At 36.9% G+C, this 19,321-nt stretch overlaps 1 protein-coding gene across 3 annotated transcripts; it reads right to left on the bottom strand.

Moving 5' to 3' along the window:
* Positions 1 to 1,458: 1,458 nt before the first annotated feature.
* LOC114467692 (uncharacterized) lies at positions 1,459 to 16,444 on the bottom strand. 3 transcript variants are annotated; one of them, XM_028454177.1, is made up of 18 exons: positions 16,194 to 16,444; positions 16,081 to 16,102; positions 13,928 to 14,023; positions 13,771 to 13,844; positions 13,573 to 13,659; positions 13,388 to 13,490; positions 12,085 to 12,227; positions 11,240 to 11,308; positions 11,096 to 11,162; positions 6,509 to 6,687; positions 6,387 to 6,434; positions 6,261 to 6,306; positions 4,713 to 4,867; positions 4,549 to 4,617; positions 4,414 to 4,465; positions 4,180 to 4,287; positions 1,788 to 2,666; positions 1,459 to 1,750 (listed from the first exon to the last, which is right to left on the bottom strand). In XM_028454177.1, exons 1-17 carry the CDS (start codon positions 16,269 to 16,271, stop codon positions 1,789 to 1,791), a joined length of 2,274 nt encoding a protein of 757 aa, XP_028309978.1. In that variant the 5' UTR covers positions 16,272 to 16,444; the 3' UTR covers positions 1,459 to 1,750; position 1,788. The 3 variants fall into 3 exon arrangements, with proteins under 3 accessions (XP_028309978.1, XP_028309979.1, XP_028309977.1); XM_028454178.1 differs by having other exon boundaries at positions 1,459 to 2,666; positions 4,186 to 4,287; XM_028454176.1 differs by having other exon boundaries at positions 1,459 to 2,666.
* Between the last annotated feature and the right edge of the window lie 2,877 nt (positions 16,445 to 19,321).

A 19,321-nucleotide genomic window follows, 5' to 3' on the forward strand; every position in this document is an offset into this window, starting at 1 on the left:
GCCCCTACACTTCAGGGTGAAGTCTTCGGCCTTCAGGTCAGGGTCTCCTAAAGAGCCCAAAAACTAAATTTAAAACCCGAGGAGACCTGGCGCTCCAGGCTGTGGCCCCCAGACTCTGGAATAACCTGCACCAGGCTCTACGTGAGCTTAACTGTGTGGACACTTTTAAAAAACTTTGCTTTTCAGAAAAGCTTTTAGTTAACTGGATTTAAATTTTTTATTATCCATTTATGTTGCTGCTCCTATGATGTATATGCACCCATGTTTTATTATTCTATTATGATGTTGCACTTGTATTTTCACCACAGCTCTGTACAGCACTTTGTGATTTTATCTGCAAAAAGCGCTTTATAAATAAAGTATTACTTACTGTCACTCTATGAAAAGCTTTGACTAAAACGCCAAGAGTTGGATGAGAATCAATCATCAACACTACTTCATCAATACACTTGTTTTGGGGTTTATTTCCTCATGAAGTCTGTCAGGTACGGTTGGGATCAACTACATTTTTCAATCACAATTATGTCTTTCAATTATCCATGTAAAATTAAAACTCAATTATGATTACGATGACCAGCATTTTTTACAATACAATTATTATTTCACCCCCGAAAGCTAGTTACAATTATGTCTTAATTACTGGAATTCAATTATAATTTATCACAATTACTGAGCTTTTAATAAAACTTAATTTTCCTCTTGTGCTAGCTTTCTGTTAGCATTTCTTATGCTAATGGGTCAGTTTTGACTCATGTCTTAAATCAGCTGTAAAATACTACAGCCAATTTGTTTTTCATCTCTTGGTTTCCTCGTTAAGCTTCCATATCCATGAAAATATTGGTATTAATATTTTTGGTGTGAGCGTCTGAGCCTTTTTTTGTGTCAGCATAACCCTCAATTTCATTTATATTTTTAAATAGTAAAAATGTCCTCAAGAGACCTGACAGACAGTGGGAAAAGTTTATATGAATCATATTTTAATAATTAACTACATACTGTATGTGTAAGCAATAGAACTGTAACATGGTTCCCCAGGTTTGAGTTTAATTAAACTGTAACTGTCAGTTTTTAATTGAGTTTTCATGCCAATTACAATTACAAAGTCAATTATCTAAACTCAATTACAATTCAATTGTGATTACAAGCTGTCACACATTTTACCTTTAAAAAAATAAAAATAAATAAAAATGTGTGTATATATATATATATAAATAAATCTAGGGGTATATTGACACAAAAAAGGCTCAGATACCCACACCAAAAAATTAAAACCTATTTTTTCATTCATTAGGAAGCCTAACTAACAAGGTAACCAATAGATAGGAAAGTAATTAGATGATATATATTTGTTTTTAATGTATTTTACAGCTAATTTAGGAGCTGTTATCATAAGAGATGCTAACAGAAAGCTAACACAAGAGGAAGGTTAACTTTTATTAGGTTATTTATTTCAGGCTCAGTAAATGTGATTCATTGTAATTGAACTTTAGTAATTGAGAACGTAATTTTAATTTAATTGTCGTTGAAAAAAATTCTGGTCACTGTAATCGTAATTTAATTGTAATTGAACATGTGTAGTTGAAAACGTAACTGACACTGAAAAATGCAAATGACCCCAAACCTGAGCTCACCACAGTCACCTGTGGAGCGGCTCTTCCTCATTGGTTTCCTCTTCCTCATTGGTTTCCTCTTCCTCATTGGTTTGCCCGTACCTCATTGGTTTGCCCGTACCTCATTGGTTTCCCCGTACCTCATTGGTTTCCTCTTCCTCATTGGTTTCCCCGTACCTCATTGGTTTCCCCGTACCTCATTGGTTTCCCCTACGTCCTTCGTAGTCCGTGTGGGCAGCAGAAACTTTTTGGGTCTCTGATCTGGTGTGACACCTGGTATCTGATGCAGCAGTGTCTGCAGTCGTTTGGCCAGCTGCTGGGCGAGCCACAAAGACAGCACTTTAAAGAGGAGCCTGGGCCAGCAGTGGCACTGGTGTCTTCCTGTCGTGTTGTTACATTCTCCCAACTCTTGTATTAGACCCCTGAAGTCCTGTGGTAAACAGTAATGAGGGACACATTTGAGGGCCTTTGGGATGTCTTGGTTGTGCCCCAGACCACGGAAGTACACGATGGCAACTCCTTGGCCTTTGCATGTCTGCAGCGCCCCCTTCAGGCATGCCAAGGCTGCTGTAAACACTGGTTCTATCACTGTGGACGTTTCCCTCTGAGGAGGACAACAGTCGTTGCTGTCTTCTGCTTCTCTGTGCTTCAATAACTCTTCACATGCATTTCTAGCATTCTCCACTTCAGTCTTTTTATATCTGGAGCCTGCTTTGATGTGATTGTGCTTTGCTTTTTCCTTTTTGTTCACGCTCGCTCCTCCATCCCAACACTTCTCGTAGATCCTCCTGGCATCAGGACTCCAAACCATCAGCATCTTTCCCTGGGCCTTACAGATGGATTCCCACTGCCCGTACAGCCAGGGAAGTGGCCCCACGTCTGCCACTCCCACCACAGCATCAGGCCGCTTTGGTGAGCTTTGAGCCCACAGGGACGTGTGCACACTGACGCCGAGCTGCTCCTGGAGCACGGAGGCTAATGCACACACAGCTGTGAGATGAGGGGACTGATCAGATGAGCACACCAGCAACAGCGGCTTCTGGAAATAAAGGGGACCTGGAAAACAAGAAACTAAATGATGCAACTATAACATGTGAACTTGATGACCAATAAATTGCTACTTTAAAACAAATGTGTGTTTCTGTTGTCGGGTTAAAACTTTGGAAAGCTCAACATAATGAATTAAAGGCCTGTACAAATCTAGACAATATAGACCACACGTGTCAAACTCAAGGCCTGGGGGCCAAATCCGGCCCTTTAGAGCAGCGTTTCTCAAATAAGGGTAGGGATGACTGGGACAAAAATTCAGCCCTGGCATTTTGTTTCCAGCCCAGCTCACTACATTATCAGAGACACCATGTGGAAGCTGTTAGATGCTCAACATGTGGCGCTTTATGCCTTAATTTGAATTATTATTCCCCCAGAAAACCTTAAAAGGGGGAAACTTTTCAACCCCTTTTTACCTATTTTCCATGGCAACTTTGCAACTTCCTTTCCCTTTCCAAAAAGTTTTGACTTTTTTTTTCAGACTTTAGCTTCTAATAAATACCCCTTTTTCCTTGTCCATTTTTGCTTCTTTTTGACACTTTAATAAAATTTTTGTCCTTTCTTCAATTATTTTTGCCACTTTTCATCCCAATGAGCAAACTTTTGCCCAATAAATACCACTCGCTTCCCATTTTTCACTACATTTTGCCACTCGTGACTGCTTTTGGCCCATTTTAATCACTTTACACTCTTTTCTTGCCACGTTTATGCCACTATTGGACTATTTTTGGCCACCTGTTACCAAGTCTGCCTCCACTCGAACAAACAAAAACAAAAAAAAAATGTAGTGGACCGGACCGGCCCAGTTTGGGTCAACAGTACACCAGATGGTCATTCCACCCCTGAATAGGGGTATGTGTACCTCTGAGGGTACGGATTAGCACTACAGAGGGTACTTGAGAGAGTGGAAAATTAAATGAAAGCATTAAAAATATGGGGTTTCATAATGTACATTTTTTTGGGTTAAAAATTCTAATCATTATGGTGATGGAAATGATCACATGAACTAAAAATACTAAAGTCAGTCTTGGTCTCACACCAGGTGGGGGATGACCTGAAATGATAAAAACTACAGAAATAAATGTATTCAGGAGGCACTAAATACAGTAACATTCCAGTTATTTACACAATGAGATTATTTAAAATGTGTGTTATCACTCACTCATTCCATCATTATGATCTACAGTTGATTTTTCACAGTACTCTGAGTAAAATGTTATAGTCGCACAAATGGGGAACTAAGAAAGAGAAAAGGGGTACTTGAGCTAAAGAAGTTTGAGAACCACTGCTTTAGAGCATCAAATATTATTTTAAGTAAAAACGTTTATTTCCAATGATTTAGCATTGTAAATTATTGTATATTGATTATTCATTCAGTTTTAAAGACAGTGTTTTTCTTGCTATTTACAATTCAAGTGAAATCCCCCCTTTGGGCTGAACTGGATGCTTTGGTGGGCAGGATTTGAATTTGAAACCCCCTCTGATGTTAGGAAAATTAGTGACTGAAGAAACGTGAACCAACCTGCACCTCTACTCGTGATGAAACGGTACAGAAACACTGACAACAATGCAGCTCCCAGGACAATGATCAAAGTCACCGCTGCATATATTCCTCTTCTGTTGTGTGCGTCTAATGGAAGGAACAAACAGTGGTTTGGTTGTTGCTGTCAGTCTCATTTGAATAACGCAATATTAAGATGACTGTCTGTGTTGGGACACTTGTGAAAATACGAGGCAGGATGTTAAATAAACTCACAGTATGAACAGATAACTCTTCTTCCCTGCAGAGGAGGATCCGACTGCCACACCTGCTGGAATGAATCCAAAAGCTAATTAGTAGCTGAATGTGGGAAAATTGCTCTCAGGTTTCCAAAGAAATCAATAACTTCACCTCCACACAGGTTTTCTCAGACAGAGAAGCGGGAGGAACACTTATTCTCATCTCAGCACTGTTTCCCTTCTGTAAAAGGAAAATTATTCTGAGACATTTTGGCTTAAATTCATGTTAAATGTACAAGCTTCTGCTCTATTATGAAGATGATATGCATTGATTACCAGTGCAATGGAGTGGGGGGGCAGCCCTATGGGTGTGCACGCCCTCTCAGACAGTTCACAGAGCTGGGCTGAGAACTTTGCTTGGACAGAAGACGTGATGTACACCAACAGGCTCTGTCTTCCTGGTCCAACATACGCTTCCCATAAAGGTGTGTCTGTGAGGGGCAGCAACAGGAGAAGTGATTCACAAAGCACACATGCATCATAAAACAGGGGTGTCAAACTCATTTTAGTTCAGGGACCAAATACGGACTACTTAGATCTAAAGTAGGCCACTAAGTTTAGATAAATACAGCATGTATGGCACCAACGATATCCAAGCAACAGGTGACTGATATCAGTCCCAGCCAGGGTTGGGGTCAATTACATTTTTTCAGTTACAATTACTTTTTCAATTACCCATGCGCAATTATAATTCAATGACGATTACAGTGACCAGCATTTTTCCAATTACAATTAAATTACAATTATTTTTTATCCTTAGAAAGTCAATAACAATTTAGTTCACAATTACTAAAGTTCAATTACAGTTAACCACAATTACTGAGCCTGAAATAAACAACCACATAAAAGCTTGTGTTAGCTTCCTGTTAGCATCTCTAATCATAACGGCTCCTAAATCAGCTGTAAAATACACTAAAAAAAATGTCTAACATCTAATTTCTTTCCTATCTATTGGTTACCTTTTTAGGCTTCCTAATTAATGAACATATAGGTTTTAATATTTTTGATGTGGGCGTCTGATGTAGTTAACAAATAATAAAATATGTATATAAACTTTTCCCACTATCTGTCAGGTCTCTTGAGGACAATTTTAAGATTTAAGAATAAAAATGAAATTGAGGGTTATGCTGACACAAAAAAAAGCTCAGATGCACACACCAAAAATATTAATACCAATATTTTCATGGATAAGGAAGCTTAACGCCTAATTTTTCTTTTAATTGTAAAATGTGGAAAAGCTTGATATGAAAAACATTTTAATAATTGTTAACTACATATGTGTAGTTTTTCGTTAAATTATAATTGACAATTTTTATGGCAATTACAATTACAAAGTCAATTAGATTAGCTCATTTAACTACGATTCCGACAGCAACATATATAATAATTAAGCCATAATTGCAATTAATTATCAATTACGCAATTAGAATTAGAATTGATTCCAACCCTGGTCCCAGCAGGATCTTCACTTAAATTTTCTTGAATTTGTGACCAAATTTTATTGAACTTGGTGGAATCATTTGAGGACAAATTGCTGGATTTTGGACTAATTTAGAGTTCTTTTCCAAATTGTGAGATTAAAACTAACGACCATCATGTGATATAAACACAGGAAAACTGTGAACCTTGCCAAAATTATGGAGTTTTATAAAATTTGTGTGTTTTGAGGAACCGAGTTAGTCAGTAATTTACACGATTCATGTATTCTCTGTCATTTCCACTTTCTTCTGCGGGCCAAATTCGATGTTCTGAAAGTCCTGATTTGGCCCCCGGGCCTTGAGTTTGACACACACCATAAAGTGTATTCATATGTATAAAACTCACCATTTTTGTATGGACAAGAAATATTATGGTTGTCCTGAACAGAAAACTGCAAAAAGATACAATTTCGTTACATAAATGAAGACAACAGAGCATAAACGATGGTTGTGAACACATCTGAATTCTCACCTGAATACACATTTGTGGGTGTTTGTCCACCGCCGACGTGTTGAACGCCTGTTGATAAAAAACCCTGCAGTTATTAATGAAAACTTCAAACAGGGATCCATCATCAGAGCGGCAGAGCCTACCAGAGGTGTTCCGTCGTCCTTCTGCAGACTGGAGTTGGGCAGATGTGTGCAGGTGTGATGGTGGTGCATCCAGCAGAGGGAGGCAGAGACGTTCAGCTCACTGGACGGACACTTTGAGCTCCACGTCACTCTGGATTCATATGTTGTGACTTTAGAGGTCCGCAACACATCACTGACATCTGCTGGAACAACCAGGAGCCAGATGTTTTTACATCCCAGGTGCACCAATACATACATTAAAACTGTTTTAATCATGTGCTTTTAACACCATCTTCTATGAAAATAAAATCATGGTGATATTCCACATTAAAAGTCCTAAACCAGGAGTGTTTAACTCATTTTAGTTCTGGGGCCAAATAGTTTGAGCATAAGTGGGCCACTGATTTTAGGTGGAAAAAAGAGCAAATTCAACAATAATGTGTCAAGTTTGCTCTTCCACATATAAATAATATATAAATGATAAAGTATAACAGTCCCTGCAGTATCTTCACTTTAATTTCCCTGATTTTGGGAATATTTCGTGGATTATATTTTGAGGAAAATTTGCCAAATTTTGAAAAAATGTACAGTTGTTTCAACAATTTCAAATAAAAAATGGCTGCTGTCATGCAGGGGCAACAATTCATGTTTTTGCTGGTGGGTGCTCACTACAGGTGTACGGATCGATCCAAAAATATTGATATTATCGATACCAACGTTGGGATTAATATTGAATGATACCAGTGTAAAAAGTTTTTACCCGCTTTTTAACCTATTTCTTTGGCCATTTGAAACTTCCTTTGTCCCATTTTTGGCACTTTCAGATTTAAGCTACCTTTTGCCAATAAATATCCTTTTATTCCTATTTTTGTCCATTTTTGCGAGTTCTTTTAGACACTTTAATCAAATATTTGTCCATTCTTTAACCATTTTTCATCCAAATAAGCTATCTTTTGCCCAATACATACCACTTGTTTCCTATTTTGCCTCTTTTGTTCAACATTTTTGCCCTTTTTCACTACTGTTTGCCACATTTAGCTAATTTAAGCTATCGTTTTGTCACATACCACTAGTTACCTCTTTTTTGCCCTTTTTTTTTGTTTGCACAACCATGTTCAAACGGATATCTACAGTATTTTTTCAGGTCAAAGTGATCCATTCACGATTTGTCATACCTTTATTTGCAAGTTTAAACTAATTGTTTCTACTTTTTAAATTACACTAGCCACCCACACTCCCATTTCTACCAATATTGACACTTTGAACCCTTTTTACCACTATTTCTGTCCCTTTTTTGGCCACTAATTTGTAACTTAGGGCGACCGTGGCTCAGGTGGTAGAGGGTCGTCTTCTGATCGAGAGGTTGGGGGTTCAATCCTAGTACCTGACTATGTGTCGAAGTGTCCTTGGGCAAGACACTGAACCCTAAGTTGCTCCCAGTGGTCTACTAGTGCCTTGCATGGCAGTCCTGTCCCACTGGTGTGTGAATGTGAGAGTGATTGGGTGAATGAGCTGATATGTAAAGCGCTTTGAGACTGCTTCAGTGGTGATAAAGCGCTATATAAAATCAAGTCCATTTACCTTTAAACCAATTTCTGTGGTTTTTAAAATCCCATTTCACCACCTTTTCCACTATTTTTGGTCACTTTTAACCCATTTTATTTTTGATTGAAACAAGGATTTACATACATTTTAAAGGGACAGATCCCTAAAAACAAGGTCTATAGCAACCTCTGTGAGAAGAATTGATGGTGCTGCCTCTGGACGGAGATACAAGCTGTCACGTTGCAGAATGAACTGATACAAATGCTCCTTTGTTCCTGCTACCATGAACATCCCAAACAAACAGTGTTTAGGCCATGACTTTGAAACACTGCTCTGTGAGTGAGAAGTGTTCTTACAACAATGTACTCTTTCACTGACTATAAAATAACCCTGACAGCTACTACAACCTCTCTGTGGAGTTTGGCTCCAAACTGCCCAGAACAGTGTACAGTGTGTACAGGTAATAAAGTCTAAATGTGACACAGTGGCACATTGTGTGTAGGAAACATTTTTTTTATATCATAAGATTGTTTGAAATTCCCAAAAAACTCTGTGTATACATTTTTCTTTATTGTTTAATTAACTGCTCATTCCAATCAGGCACCGTACCAAAATCCCTGAAAGTAATTGCTGTGAAACTTCTGTTAAAAAAAAAAAAACACTGAATGCCTCTATACTGGTGGGTAACTACAGACCAATCAGAACCTTCCATTCATGGCCAAGATCATTGAGAAGGTGGTCTTCAACCAACTTAGTCAATTCTTAACGTTCAACAAAATATTTGATAAATTTCAGTTAGGCTTTCGTTCTCATCACAGAACAGAAATTGCTCTGATCAAAGTGATCAATGACGTAAGTTTGAACACTGATTCAGGAAAAGTCCTACTTGGAGGAGTAAACTTTGAATCTGACAGATTACCAATGTCCTGTGGGGTTCCTCAGGGCTCTGTTCTTGGACCCCTTCTCTTTATATGCTTCCTTTAGGACAAATTTTACAGAACTGTAAGACTGATTATCGGAACTACGCAGATGACACACAACTATATCTATCACTGAACCCAGATGACTGTGGGCCCACTGAGGTGTTGTGTGACTGCTTAGAAAAAGTAAACTGCTGGATGAGTGAAAACTTCCTTCACCAAAATCATGACAAGATGGAGGTGATTGTCTTTGGTAAAAAGGAAAAGAGGACTGCTGTCAGCAAGTACCTTGAGTCTCGACCTTTAAAAGCTAAATACCAAGTCAAAAACCTTGGTGTTCTGATTGACTCAGATCTGACATTCAGCAGTCAGATCCAATTTATCACAAAAACAGCTTCTACCACCTAAAGAACATCTCCAGAGTGAAAGGTTTAATGACTCATGAACCCAGCAGGTCTCTCAGATCTATGGACACAGGTCAGATAGTGGAGCCCAGAGCTCACAGTAAACATGGTGATGCTGCTTTTAGTTGTTATGCTGCAAAGAAGTGGAACAAACTGCAGCAGAGCTGAAGTCAGTATCTAATGTGAACATTTTAAAATCAAAGTTAAAGGAACTCTTTTTTTCTCTACTGTGTATGATTGAGAGAGAGATTTTTGGTCATGTTGTTGATGATGTTTATCTGTTTGTTTATGATTTTAAATGATTTTACTGATGAATTTAAATGGTTTTTGCTTAAGCAGCTGAATGTTTCCTGTTGCACTTTTTGATCATTGAGTTGCCTTGTGTATGAAATGCACAAATACATTTGCTTGCCTTGCCTAATCAGGGATTTTGTCAAAACATTTTGATTAAGCAGATAAACTGCACTTGTTATCTAAAGCTGACACTATGTGAAAGTGACTGCTGAAAGATATTTCCTTCCTGAGAAATTATTAACCTATAAAATGAGAGATAACAATTTGCACACATTTCCTCTCACGTGTTTTAGATTTTATTCCAGTTTCGTCTCATTAGGATGGGACAAAATCCTAATGAGATTAGGATCTATTAAACACTTATTTAGTCCGTTAGTGATATGTCATACGTGTTTTGTGCTGAGGACTTTTTATTTTCTTAAAGATTCCAGGAAAGATAAAAGCTTCAATAGAAATGTGATACCTTTGATCTTGCACATTAAAGAAGAATTTTCAAATGTGTGTGCCTATGACGTTTTTTATTTAAATATGACCATCCCCTTACGGCTGGAAAAAACAGGTAAGCGTGTCACGGGAAATGTTCGGTCACAATGGTGAATAATGCCTTCCTCGGGTTTCCTGTGACACCTCAACAACGGAAGGCTTGTATGCAACCCTTTGAGTGCAGGAAGGAGGTAAAAAACTCACTCTGACACAATCCTAGAAACTAGACTGCAGCCTGGGCCACATTTTTGCTTTCCATAGAAACAATGAGTAGTGACAATAGGGCAAATGTCAACAAATGTCAAATGTATCTTTTCTAAAGAAATATCTGGCCTGAACTTGAGCTGATGAAGCATGTTTTTTTTGTAAATTCTCATAGACCAGGGTTTTTCCACATTGGGGTCATGTGCACATATGGGGTCGTCTGGAAATAAAATGGATTCGCCTGAAATGTGTCTAGTAATAACAAAATTTTGAAAAATTATTAAAAAGATATTTTAAAATTTATTTTAATTGTATTGATTTTTTTGTATTTTAAAGTATTTATTTTTAAAATTCTATTTTTTTATGTTATTTATTTTTTAAATGTACATTTTTTAAATGTTATTTATTTACATTTATCTATTTTGCACCATTAAAAAAACAATACATAATATATAAGATATACAGAGCAGAAAAAGGCAGAAAACTCAAAGAGCTTAAATAATTATTATTTTTTTCATTATGAAAACACCACACAACCACATACAGTACAACTGTATTCTACACCATCACCTTCTCAAATTTAAATCTAGTCAAAATAAAATGCGGCTTAAAAATATCTGAGCCGGTGTATATTGTTACATTGTGCACTAATACTGTACTATAACAAACATGACAGGGTCACCAGAAATTTGTGATATAAAAACGGGGTCACGACAACAAAAAGGTTGGGAAAAGCTGTCATAGACACTCACACTTACCTTTAAGGTTGCCATTTTTGAAAGGACACTTCTCAAGCCGCCTTGCATCTGTATAAGTGTAATAAGCCTGAAATCACAAAACAAACCAGCATTAAAAGTCATAAAATGCTAGAAATAATGCTCAGAATACAGAATAAGGCTTACCTGAACACAAATACAAGGTAGCAGGTGGGGAAGGTTGAAATGATCTGTGGGATTGATAGATGGGTCAATCTAGTAATAACACAAAATCAAGGTTCAATTATAGCTGCTACGCAGCAATGGTCGGGGCCAGACAATTTTAGGCAAAACAAGACAGCAGCTGTGAGCGTTTAAAGGCAGAATTCAAATGACTGTCAAAAATTCAGTTATTAAGAAAAATCTCCAAAAATACACATATTGCATCTAGATGGCATGAATTGAAGATGTTAGCAATTTGTTTTTAACAAGGATTTATTGGCTCCTGAAGTGAGAAACTGATGTTTAAAAATGCCATTCTTGCATTTGCTCCAATTGTTCACATGAGAAAAAAAATTAAAATGCTGTAAAAATTCATTTTTAATGAACATTGAAAACATATTTAGCAAGAATTTGCAAGTGTCTGTTTACATGACCATTTTTACGGTCAAACATTTTGATGCACTGTAGGCTCAATTTTCTATAAATCAAAAATCTGTGTGGAGTGTTTGTGTAGGACGGTCTAAAGATGAGCTGTAGCAAGCTTGGTGACAATTAAGCAAAATTTGTGAGTTTTTGAAGAGAACGGAGTGATGGACTTCATAATTTGTGATAGGTTTAAATGTGGAAAGGTTGCTTTAGTATTGGGGCTTCATTCTGGTGAAAGTTGCAAACCTGTAGCACATATGGTTGATTTGTTGTGAATTTTATACATTTTCCCAGAGGAAGAAAAAAGTGACATGCAGGATAGCAGTAGAACTCATTAGATTATTAATTGAGTTCTCCTAATTAATCATCCTTAGGGGTTTAACTTAGGTGAAGTGGATACTCACAGCTTTCAGTGGGGAATCATTTCCCTGACAGATCCCAGGACTCTGGTAGCACCATTGTACAAGGACCTTCTCACCACGCTCCACGGTGACAGTGATGGATCGAGACAAATGATCCACACTCAGATCAAACTCTGGAACGGGGTCTGGGTCACAGAACAAAGGATGATGAGCTTCAGCATTAGAGAAAAAAAATCATTATTAATTAATATGAATAAATGAAGGTCTCAGGTGAGATGTTTTGTTGTAGCCATTTCTGCTCAGGATCATGATAATCATGGTCTGTATAGAAGACATTATTTATGAACCCCACTGTTGGTTATCCCAGTGGTTCTCAACCTTGCGGTGGGGACCTCATTTGTGGCCTTCAAGATATTAAGAATATTTTTGGAACAATTGTAGCCAATTTTTGCTTATCTTTCATCCCTCTTTCTTATATTTTTGATCCTTTAAATGCATTTTTGCTACATTACTCCCATTTTTGCCACTTTTCCGTCAAATTTCATTGCCTTTTCTGCACATTTTTTTCCACTTTTAAGACATTTTCGGCATTTATAAAGCCTTTCCATCACTTTTCCAACATCTTTTCTACTGTTTTTGGTCACTTTTAACCCATTTTATTTCTGAGTAAAACAATAATTTACATCTTTAATATGAGTATATACTATGGCACAAATAATAAACTTCCTGGATAACAGTGGATATTATTCAGATAAATAAATAAATAAATGTGGTTATCACAGATTCATGGATGGACCCCAAAAATCTCTCCCCTTTATTCACCTTATAGACGACCCTGTCTCTACATGACTGTTCTTCAATGTTCATGTCTGTGTTCCACCACCTTCAGGTACAGTGGACGTCCCCAGTTTCTGGCACCTTTACTTCGGGGGTCGTGGGTTGAGAACCACTGGGTTATCCTTATACTGTATGGGCTCTTGAGCAAGGCCCTTTACCCTAACCAATCCTCAGTCCTGCAACCTCAAGCTGAAAACTTTAAGTTGACTTCATTTTAAATTGAACTAATCCAAACATTAATTTGAGAACAAATACATTATTATGTCCATGTCAATTAAATACATTGTGTTGATTTCAATGAACTCAATTAAATTGTTTTAGTCGCCAACAAATCAACTAAGCTGGTCCAACTATTTATTCATTCTTAGTGTATAATTACATGTTTCTTTACCCATAGATCAAGGCACGCCTTCATTTCATGACGTATTGTTCACGTAATAGCAGGTTTACAAGAAGTTTCCAAAGAAACAATTAGATGAACTGAAACCTAATATTTGTGTAATAATACCTGGCACTGTGTGAGTGGCGCTGCAGTTTGTTGATGTCGCACTGTAGGACACATGAATCCGTTTCCCAGCTTCAACATGTTTAATTTCATGCTCAATCTTCCACTGCGAACACAAAACGCACACAATCAGACGTAGAAACTCCAAAAAAAAAAAAAAAATCCAGACGGTTTCAAATTTCACTCACCACTGGAGCTAAACTGGTGTTAATGCCATGTGAGCGGCTGCGCTTGCAACTTATGCAACATTCAACTGCATATTTTGTATTGTTAAGCTATATGAAGAAAACAAAATAAAATACAAATCTGAGATCTTCCAATCTGTTAGCATGACGCAACTTTAGAAAAAGTGCAATTTACAGCACGTCAGGCGAGAATCATCCAACCTTTCCTTTCTTTTTCCTGAGCTTTGGCCACAGGGTTTGATTTTCTACATCGACCTTTACAGAGTTATGAAAATCTGTGGGAAAAAATGCACACAAACTCTTTTTTCACAGAGGAAAGAAGTGAAAATGGATAAACAGAGAGTTTTAGAACTCCTACCAACAGCTTTTATCCAAACATCAGCCCGGACTGAGTAAAATCCATTCCCTTCCAGGTGTGAGGTCAGTTTCACAGGACAGACATCGTCTCCATAATCTGTGCAAAAAGAAGTCATGTTTGAAGTCCAGTAACTCCATTTAACATTGTGGAAAAATACACCTCGTAATCTCATATGAAAGAAATATAAAAAATACTAAACATTTATGGCAGTTTTTCATTTATTTTTATGTAACTGATTACCATACTTAGTGAATTAAAATAAAGTATAATTTATTAATAGATACGTCATACAGGTTTTTTGTAAAAGGATAAGATCTAAAATCCAGGTAAATGTGCATAAACAAAAATTCAAAATAAAAAAATTAATTGACATTTCTGTTTTTTTTACTATAAATATATAGTTATATATACAAATCTGAAATATATATATATATATTTATGAAAGTTTGAATATATGAGTGTATATAAAATATATATATGAAAGTGTATATATATTTAGACTTTCATTCATTCCATATATTCCCAGAGTCAATAAATACATATTTAATTTCCTTAAAGGCTTGCCATAATATATATATGCTATATACAGGTGCTGGTCATATAATTAGAATATCATGAAAAAGTTAATTTATTTCAGTAATTCCATTCAAAAAGTTAAACTTGTATAATGTATACATTCATTTCACTCAGACTGACATATTTATTTTAATGTTGATGATTATAACTGACAACTAATGAAAATCCCAAATTGAGTATCTCGGAAAATTACAATATTGTGGAGAAGTTCAATATTGAAGACAGCTAATTAACTCAAAACACCTGCAAAGGCCTTTAAATGGTCTCCAGTCTAGTTCTATAGGTCTACACAATCATGGAGAAGACTGCTGACCTGACAGCTGTCCAAAAGACGACCACTGACACCTTTCACAAGGACGACAAGACACAAAAGGTCATGGCTAAAGAGGCTGGTTGTTCACAGAGTTCTGTGTCCAAGCACATGAATAGAAAGGCGAAGGGAAGGAAAATATGTGGTAGAAAAAAAGTGTACAAGCAATAGGGATAACCACGCCCTGGAGAGGAGTGTGAAACAAAACCCATTCAAAAATGTGGAGGAGATTCACAAAGAGTGGACTGTAGCTGGAGTCAGTGCTTCAACAACCACCACGCACAGACGTATGTAAGACATGGGTTTCAGCTGTCCCATTCCTTGTGTCAAACCACTCTTGAACAAGAGACAGCGTCAGAAGCGTCTCGCCTGGGTTAAAGACAAAAAGGACTGGACTGCTGCTGAGTGGTCCAAAGTGATGTTCTCTGATGAAGGTAAGTGTTGCACGTCCTTTGGAAATCAAGGTCCCAGAGTCTGGAGGAAGAGAGGAGAGGCACAGAATCCAAGTTGCTTGAGGTCGAGTGTAAAGTTTCCACAGTCAGTGATGGTTTGGGGTGCCATGTCATGTGCTGGTGTTGGTCCACTGTGTTTCCTTAGGTCAAAGGTCAATGCAGCCATCTACCAGGAAGTTTTAGAGCACTTCATGCTTCCTGCTGCTGACCAACTTTATGGAGATGCAGATTTCATTTTCCAAAAGGACTTGGCACCTGCACATAGTGCCAAAGCTACCAGTACCTGGTTTAAGGACCATAGTATCCCTGTTCTTGATTGGTCAGCAAACTCATCTGATCTTAAGCCCATAGAAAATCTATGAGGAAGATGCAAGATGCCAGACCCAACAAATGCAGAAGAGCTGAAGGCCACTATTAGAGCAACCTGGGCTCTCATAACACCTGAGCAGTGCCACAGACTGATCCACTCCATGCCACGCTGCAGTAATTCAGGCAAAAGGAGCCCCAACTAAGTACTGTACATGATCATACTTTTCAGTTGGCCAACATTCCTAGAAATCTTTTTTTTTTTTTGTACCTGTCTTAAGTAATATTCTAATTTTCTGAGATACTGAATTTGGGTTTTTCATTCGTCAGTTATAATTATCAAAATTAAAAGAAATAAACATTCGAAATATATCAGTCTGTGTGTAATGATTCACTTTTTGAATGGAATTACTTAAATAAATCAACTTTTTCATGATATTCTAATTATATGACCAGCACCTGTATATGCTGTAATATCTGACAAGTAAAGAAAGTACACAATAACTCACCACTTTGTGTAAGATTTGCCCTCTGAAGTAAAGAAAAGAAAAACACACAGATTGAATGGATTGTGTGAAAATAAATAAATGTAAACCGGTTGTGGTCCAGTTTATTCAGGTACCTGACATGTTGTTGTGGCCTCCAGCAGTAGAGCAGACAGTAGTGGACACAGGACACTCAGCACGGAGCACACACGCATCTTAAACACACACACAAACCCCAGGAAAGTCGCTCACAGTTCCCGCACCGAGCCCTGTCCATGCGGTCAGTGTCCGCCTCTAAACGCCCGAAGTTCCGGCACCCTGTCCCCCGGAGGCCGCTGGTCCTCGGAACTTTTGTCCATGCAGACTGTCTACGGTGCTGGATCACTCACACACCAGGAGGACGTTATGTATTCACCAGTGCGTAAACGCCCCGCCTCCAAATAAAGGCACGTGTGCGTAAGAAAAAAAGAGATTTGTACCTTTATTATTCAATCAAATAATAATAATAATAATAATAATAATAATAATAATAATTATTATTATTATTATTATTATTATTATTAGTAATTTTAACTATTTTTTCTTTGATTGAAGTAAACTTTTTTTTTATTAAAAAGTTTTCTTTTAATCTACCTCCATAACGAGACTAACTGACTAAATATTTATTTAAAGAAATCACATTTCAACATTTTATTTGATATACAGTATATCAAACTAACTCAGAGCTCCCCAAGCTTTTTTGGGTCATGAACCCATTTTGACATCACAATATATATCAGGCGATCCCAGAAACATTTTTTTTTTTTTTCTTTCTAGAATTTGTTTTTAATCGTGTGTGTTACAAATACAGAGTAGCCAGGATTAGTGCAGCACCACAGATATTTTATACTGCATTTTATTTTAACTAGATATACAATGTGAGATAATTAGGATTTTAAGTTGTTGTTTTTCAAAAATGAATATTTGTATTTGTTTATTTAGTTTTCTACATTTTTAAATGTTTATGCAGCAGACAGAGAAGTCCACCTGCCTCCAGTTGAACTTCCTGAAATGTCCATGTGTGCACACTGACCTCTCCACATTAAACGAGCAAAACACTCATGAACTCCTACGACTTGTCATTGTTAATCATTTGCCACCCGATCACTGCTATTCCACAGAAGTTGAAACCATTATTACACAGAATTTAGGTGAATGGATAACTTTATTAAAACAGAAAAACTCCTCAGTATTTTAAAATGCATCCAGTATATAAACTAGTCTTTACTTTTTTCTAGATAAAACAGGTCAGGGTTTCATGCCTCACAGTCAGTCAGTATCTTACTTTAGAAATAGTTACTTTGTGTTGCTACTTTCTAAAATAATATTACTTATTATAATTGCAAATGGGGGTGTACAGTATAAGTGGCCCCATTTAAAAAGTAATTCATGAAGGCCTTAAGGGAGTTTTTTTTTTTTTTAAGACTAACTCAGCTAAATTCAAGCTTTCCGCTGCAAATAATTTCCTATAATCTAAGAATATTGACTGTTGCTAGGAGACACTTTTATTTAACAACAGTTAGGATATTAATAGTAAAATCTAGAGCCGAATGACCTTGATCAAAAGAATTCCAATAAATAGTCTTTCTGCTGGTAGGTGAGCATGTGCTGACAGACCAGTCTGAGCGGTTTTTACTCATTCTATTAAATATCATTAAGTTAAAAAACAAAAACACAAGTTAGTGTCTGAAAAAAGTAATACAAAATGACAGGTTAATGTGTCATAGTCACTGCAGAAAAGCCACTTGAAATATCATGCACTCAAAATAGTGCAAGAGTGCAGAAATTCTGAAAAAACAGGAAGTGCTTAATTTATTCAGTTTCTGTCTGAAAACTGATTTTCACTGAAGGGGGACAATGCATTTCATGCACTACAGTGGGTTATTTTTTCACTGGAAAAATGGAGAAGGAAGGAGTTTCTGGTTGTTCAAAACAGAAACACATCCCACATACTGTATAATCCTCCTGTCAGGCGGTGACACTCCTCAGATACAGTAGATACTCTTCTAATATAAGCCTGCAGGAATGTGATGATGCTTCTTTGAAGATTTACTTTTCCAGGTTTGTTCATACATTTACGTGAAACAATCACAAAGGACATGCTGTATAGTAATTCATAGAAATCAAATCAAATGTTTTTTTATATATATGTTGGAAGTGTGCGCTGCGCCTCAAAAAAAGTTGCGTATTAACAATTAACGCAGTGGTGGGCGTGGGCCAAAAACTAAACATTCATGTTCCAGTGCATGAACTTAAATATGCCAATAACATCACTGTGTAAAATAAACACTTAAAAGTAGTTTTGAAACTGAATAACACTTATTTTTGGTGTTTTATGGCAGAAAATTATGAAACATCTAGATGTCTTCAAAGACCTTTAGTGCAATACAAATTCAACAAAATGGGACACAACATACTCCGCCTATACAATTAAAACACTACATTTTCCTTTCCCTGCCATTAAAAATCCTTAAAAACTTAAGAAAAATAATGTAATTGGACCTCAGCTTTATTAATAATAATAATAAATCTGTTTTATATTGCGATTTTCAAAGAAAACTCAGACGCTTTACAGGAAGCTTTAGATTTTTTTCTTATAAATCACTGTACGGTATTACTTAATCTTTTGTAATAAAAAAAACAAAACTATTTCAAACATGGGCAGCAGCCCAAAACGAATCGCTTGCGAGCCAACTTTGGTCCACGGGCCCCAAATTGGACGACATGCACTAGAGGCTGAAGAAATAAGACAATGTAGAGAAGTAAGGTGCAGGTTTGTCATTGACCTGAAATGGTTGAAAGTTATTGAAAAAAGGGAAAGATCGAGATAAAAAAATATTTTTGTTTAGTTTTGAAACTGAATATCCTTTGTGCGTCCTATAACTGTTTCCCACTCTCTCCTATCTACAGCTTTGGGCCATTTCACACTCGGTCTGTGACCTTTGATCTTTTTCTTCCTAGGAGCTGTTTGCTCTTTGATCTGCTCCTTTGAAGTTTTCTGTGGTTGGTGGAGTCCATTTCTGCAGTTGCACCAAGTTTTTTATTTTGCTAATTATGAGATAGGATTTTTTTTTTTGCGTGTGTGAAACTAATCTAGAATCAGTATATTGATCTGGATCCCCCCCAAAATGTAATGGGGGTTAAAGTTTTGGCAAAATTAATTTTTGTATTTCTGACATAATCCTGCCGACCAGTTAACCTGGTGGAGGTAATGTTTGAACAAACA

This window comes from Gouania willdenowi, chromosome 7 (genome assembly GCF_900634775.1).
Source record: "Gouania willdenowi chromosome 7, fGouWil2.1, whole genome shotgun sequence".
Lineage (NCBI taxonomy): Eukaryota > Metazoa > Chordata > Actinopteri > Blenniiformes > Gobiesocidae > Gouania > Gouania willdenowi.

What these genes read in the sequence shown, in the direction of transcription:
- LOC114467692 (XM_028454177.1), bottom strand. Translation starts at nt 16,271, where the DNA reads ATGCGTGTGTGCTCCGTGCTGAGTGTCCTGTGTCCACTACTGTCTGCT. An exon ending in AGGACGACGGAACACCTCTG is followed by an intron (nt 6,435 to 6,508) that starts GTAGGCTCTGCC and finishes TTTTATCAACAG; the next exon opens with GCGTTCAACACGTCGGCGGT. An exon ending in AAGAGTTATCTGTTCATACT is followed by an intron (nt 4,288 to 4,413) that starts GTGAGTTTATTT and finishes TCCTTCCATTAG; the next exon opens with ACGCACACAACAGAAGAGGA.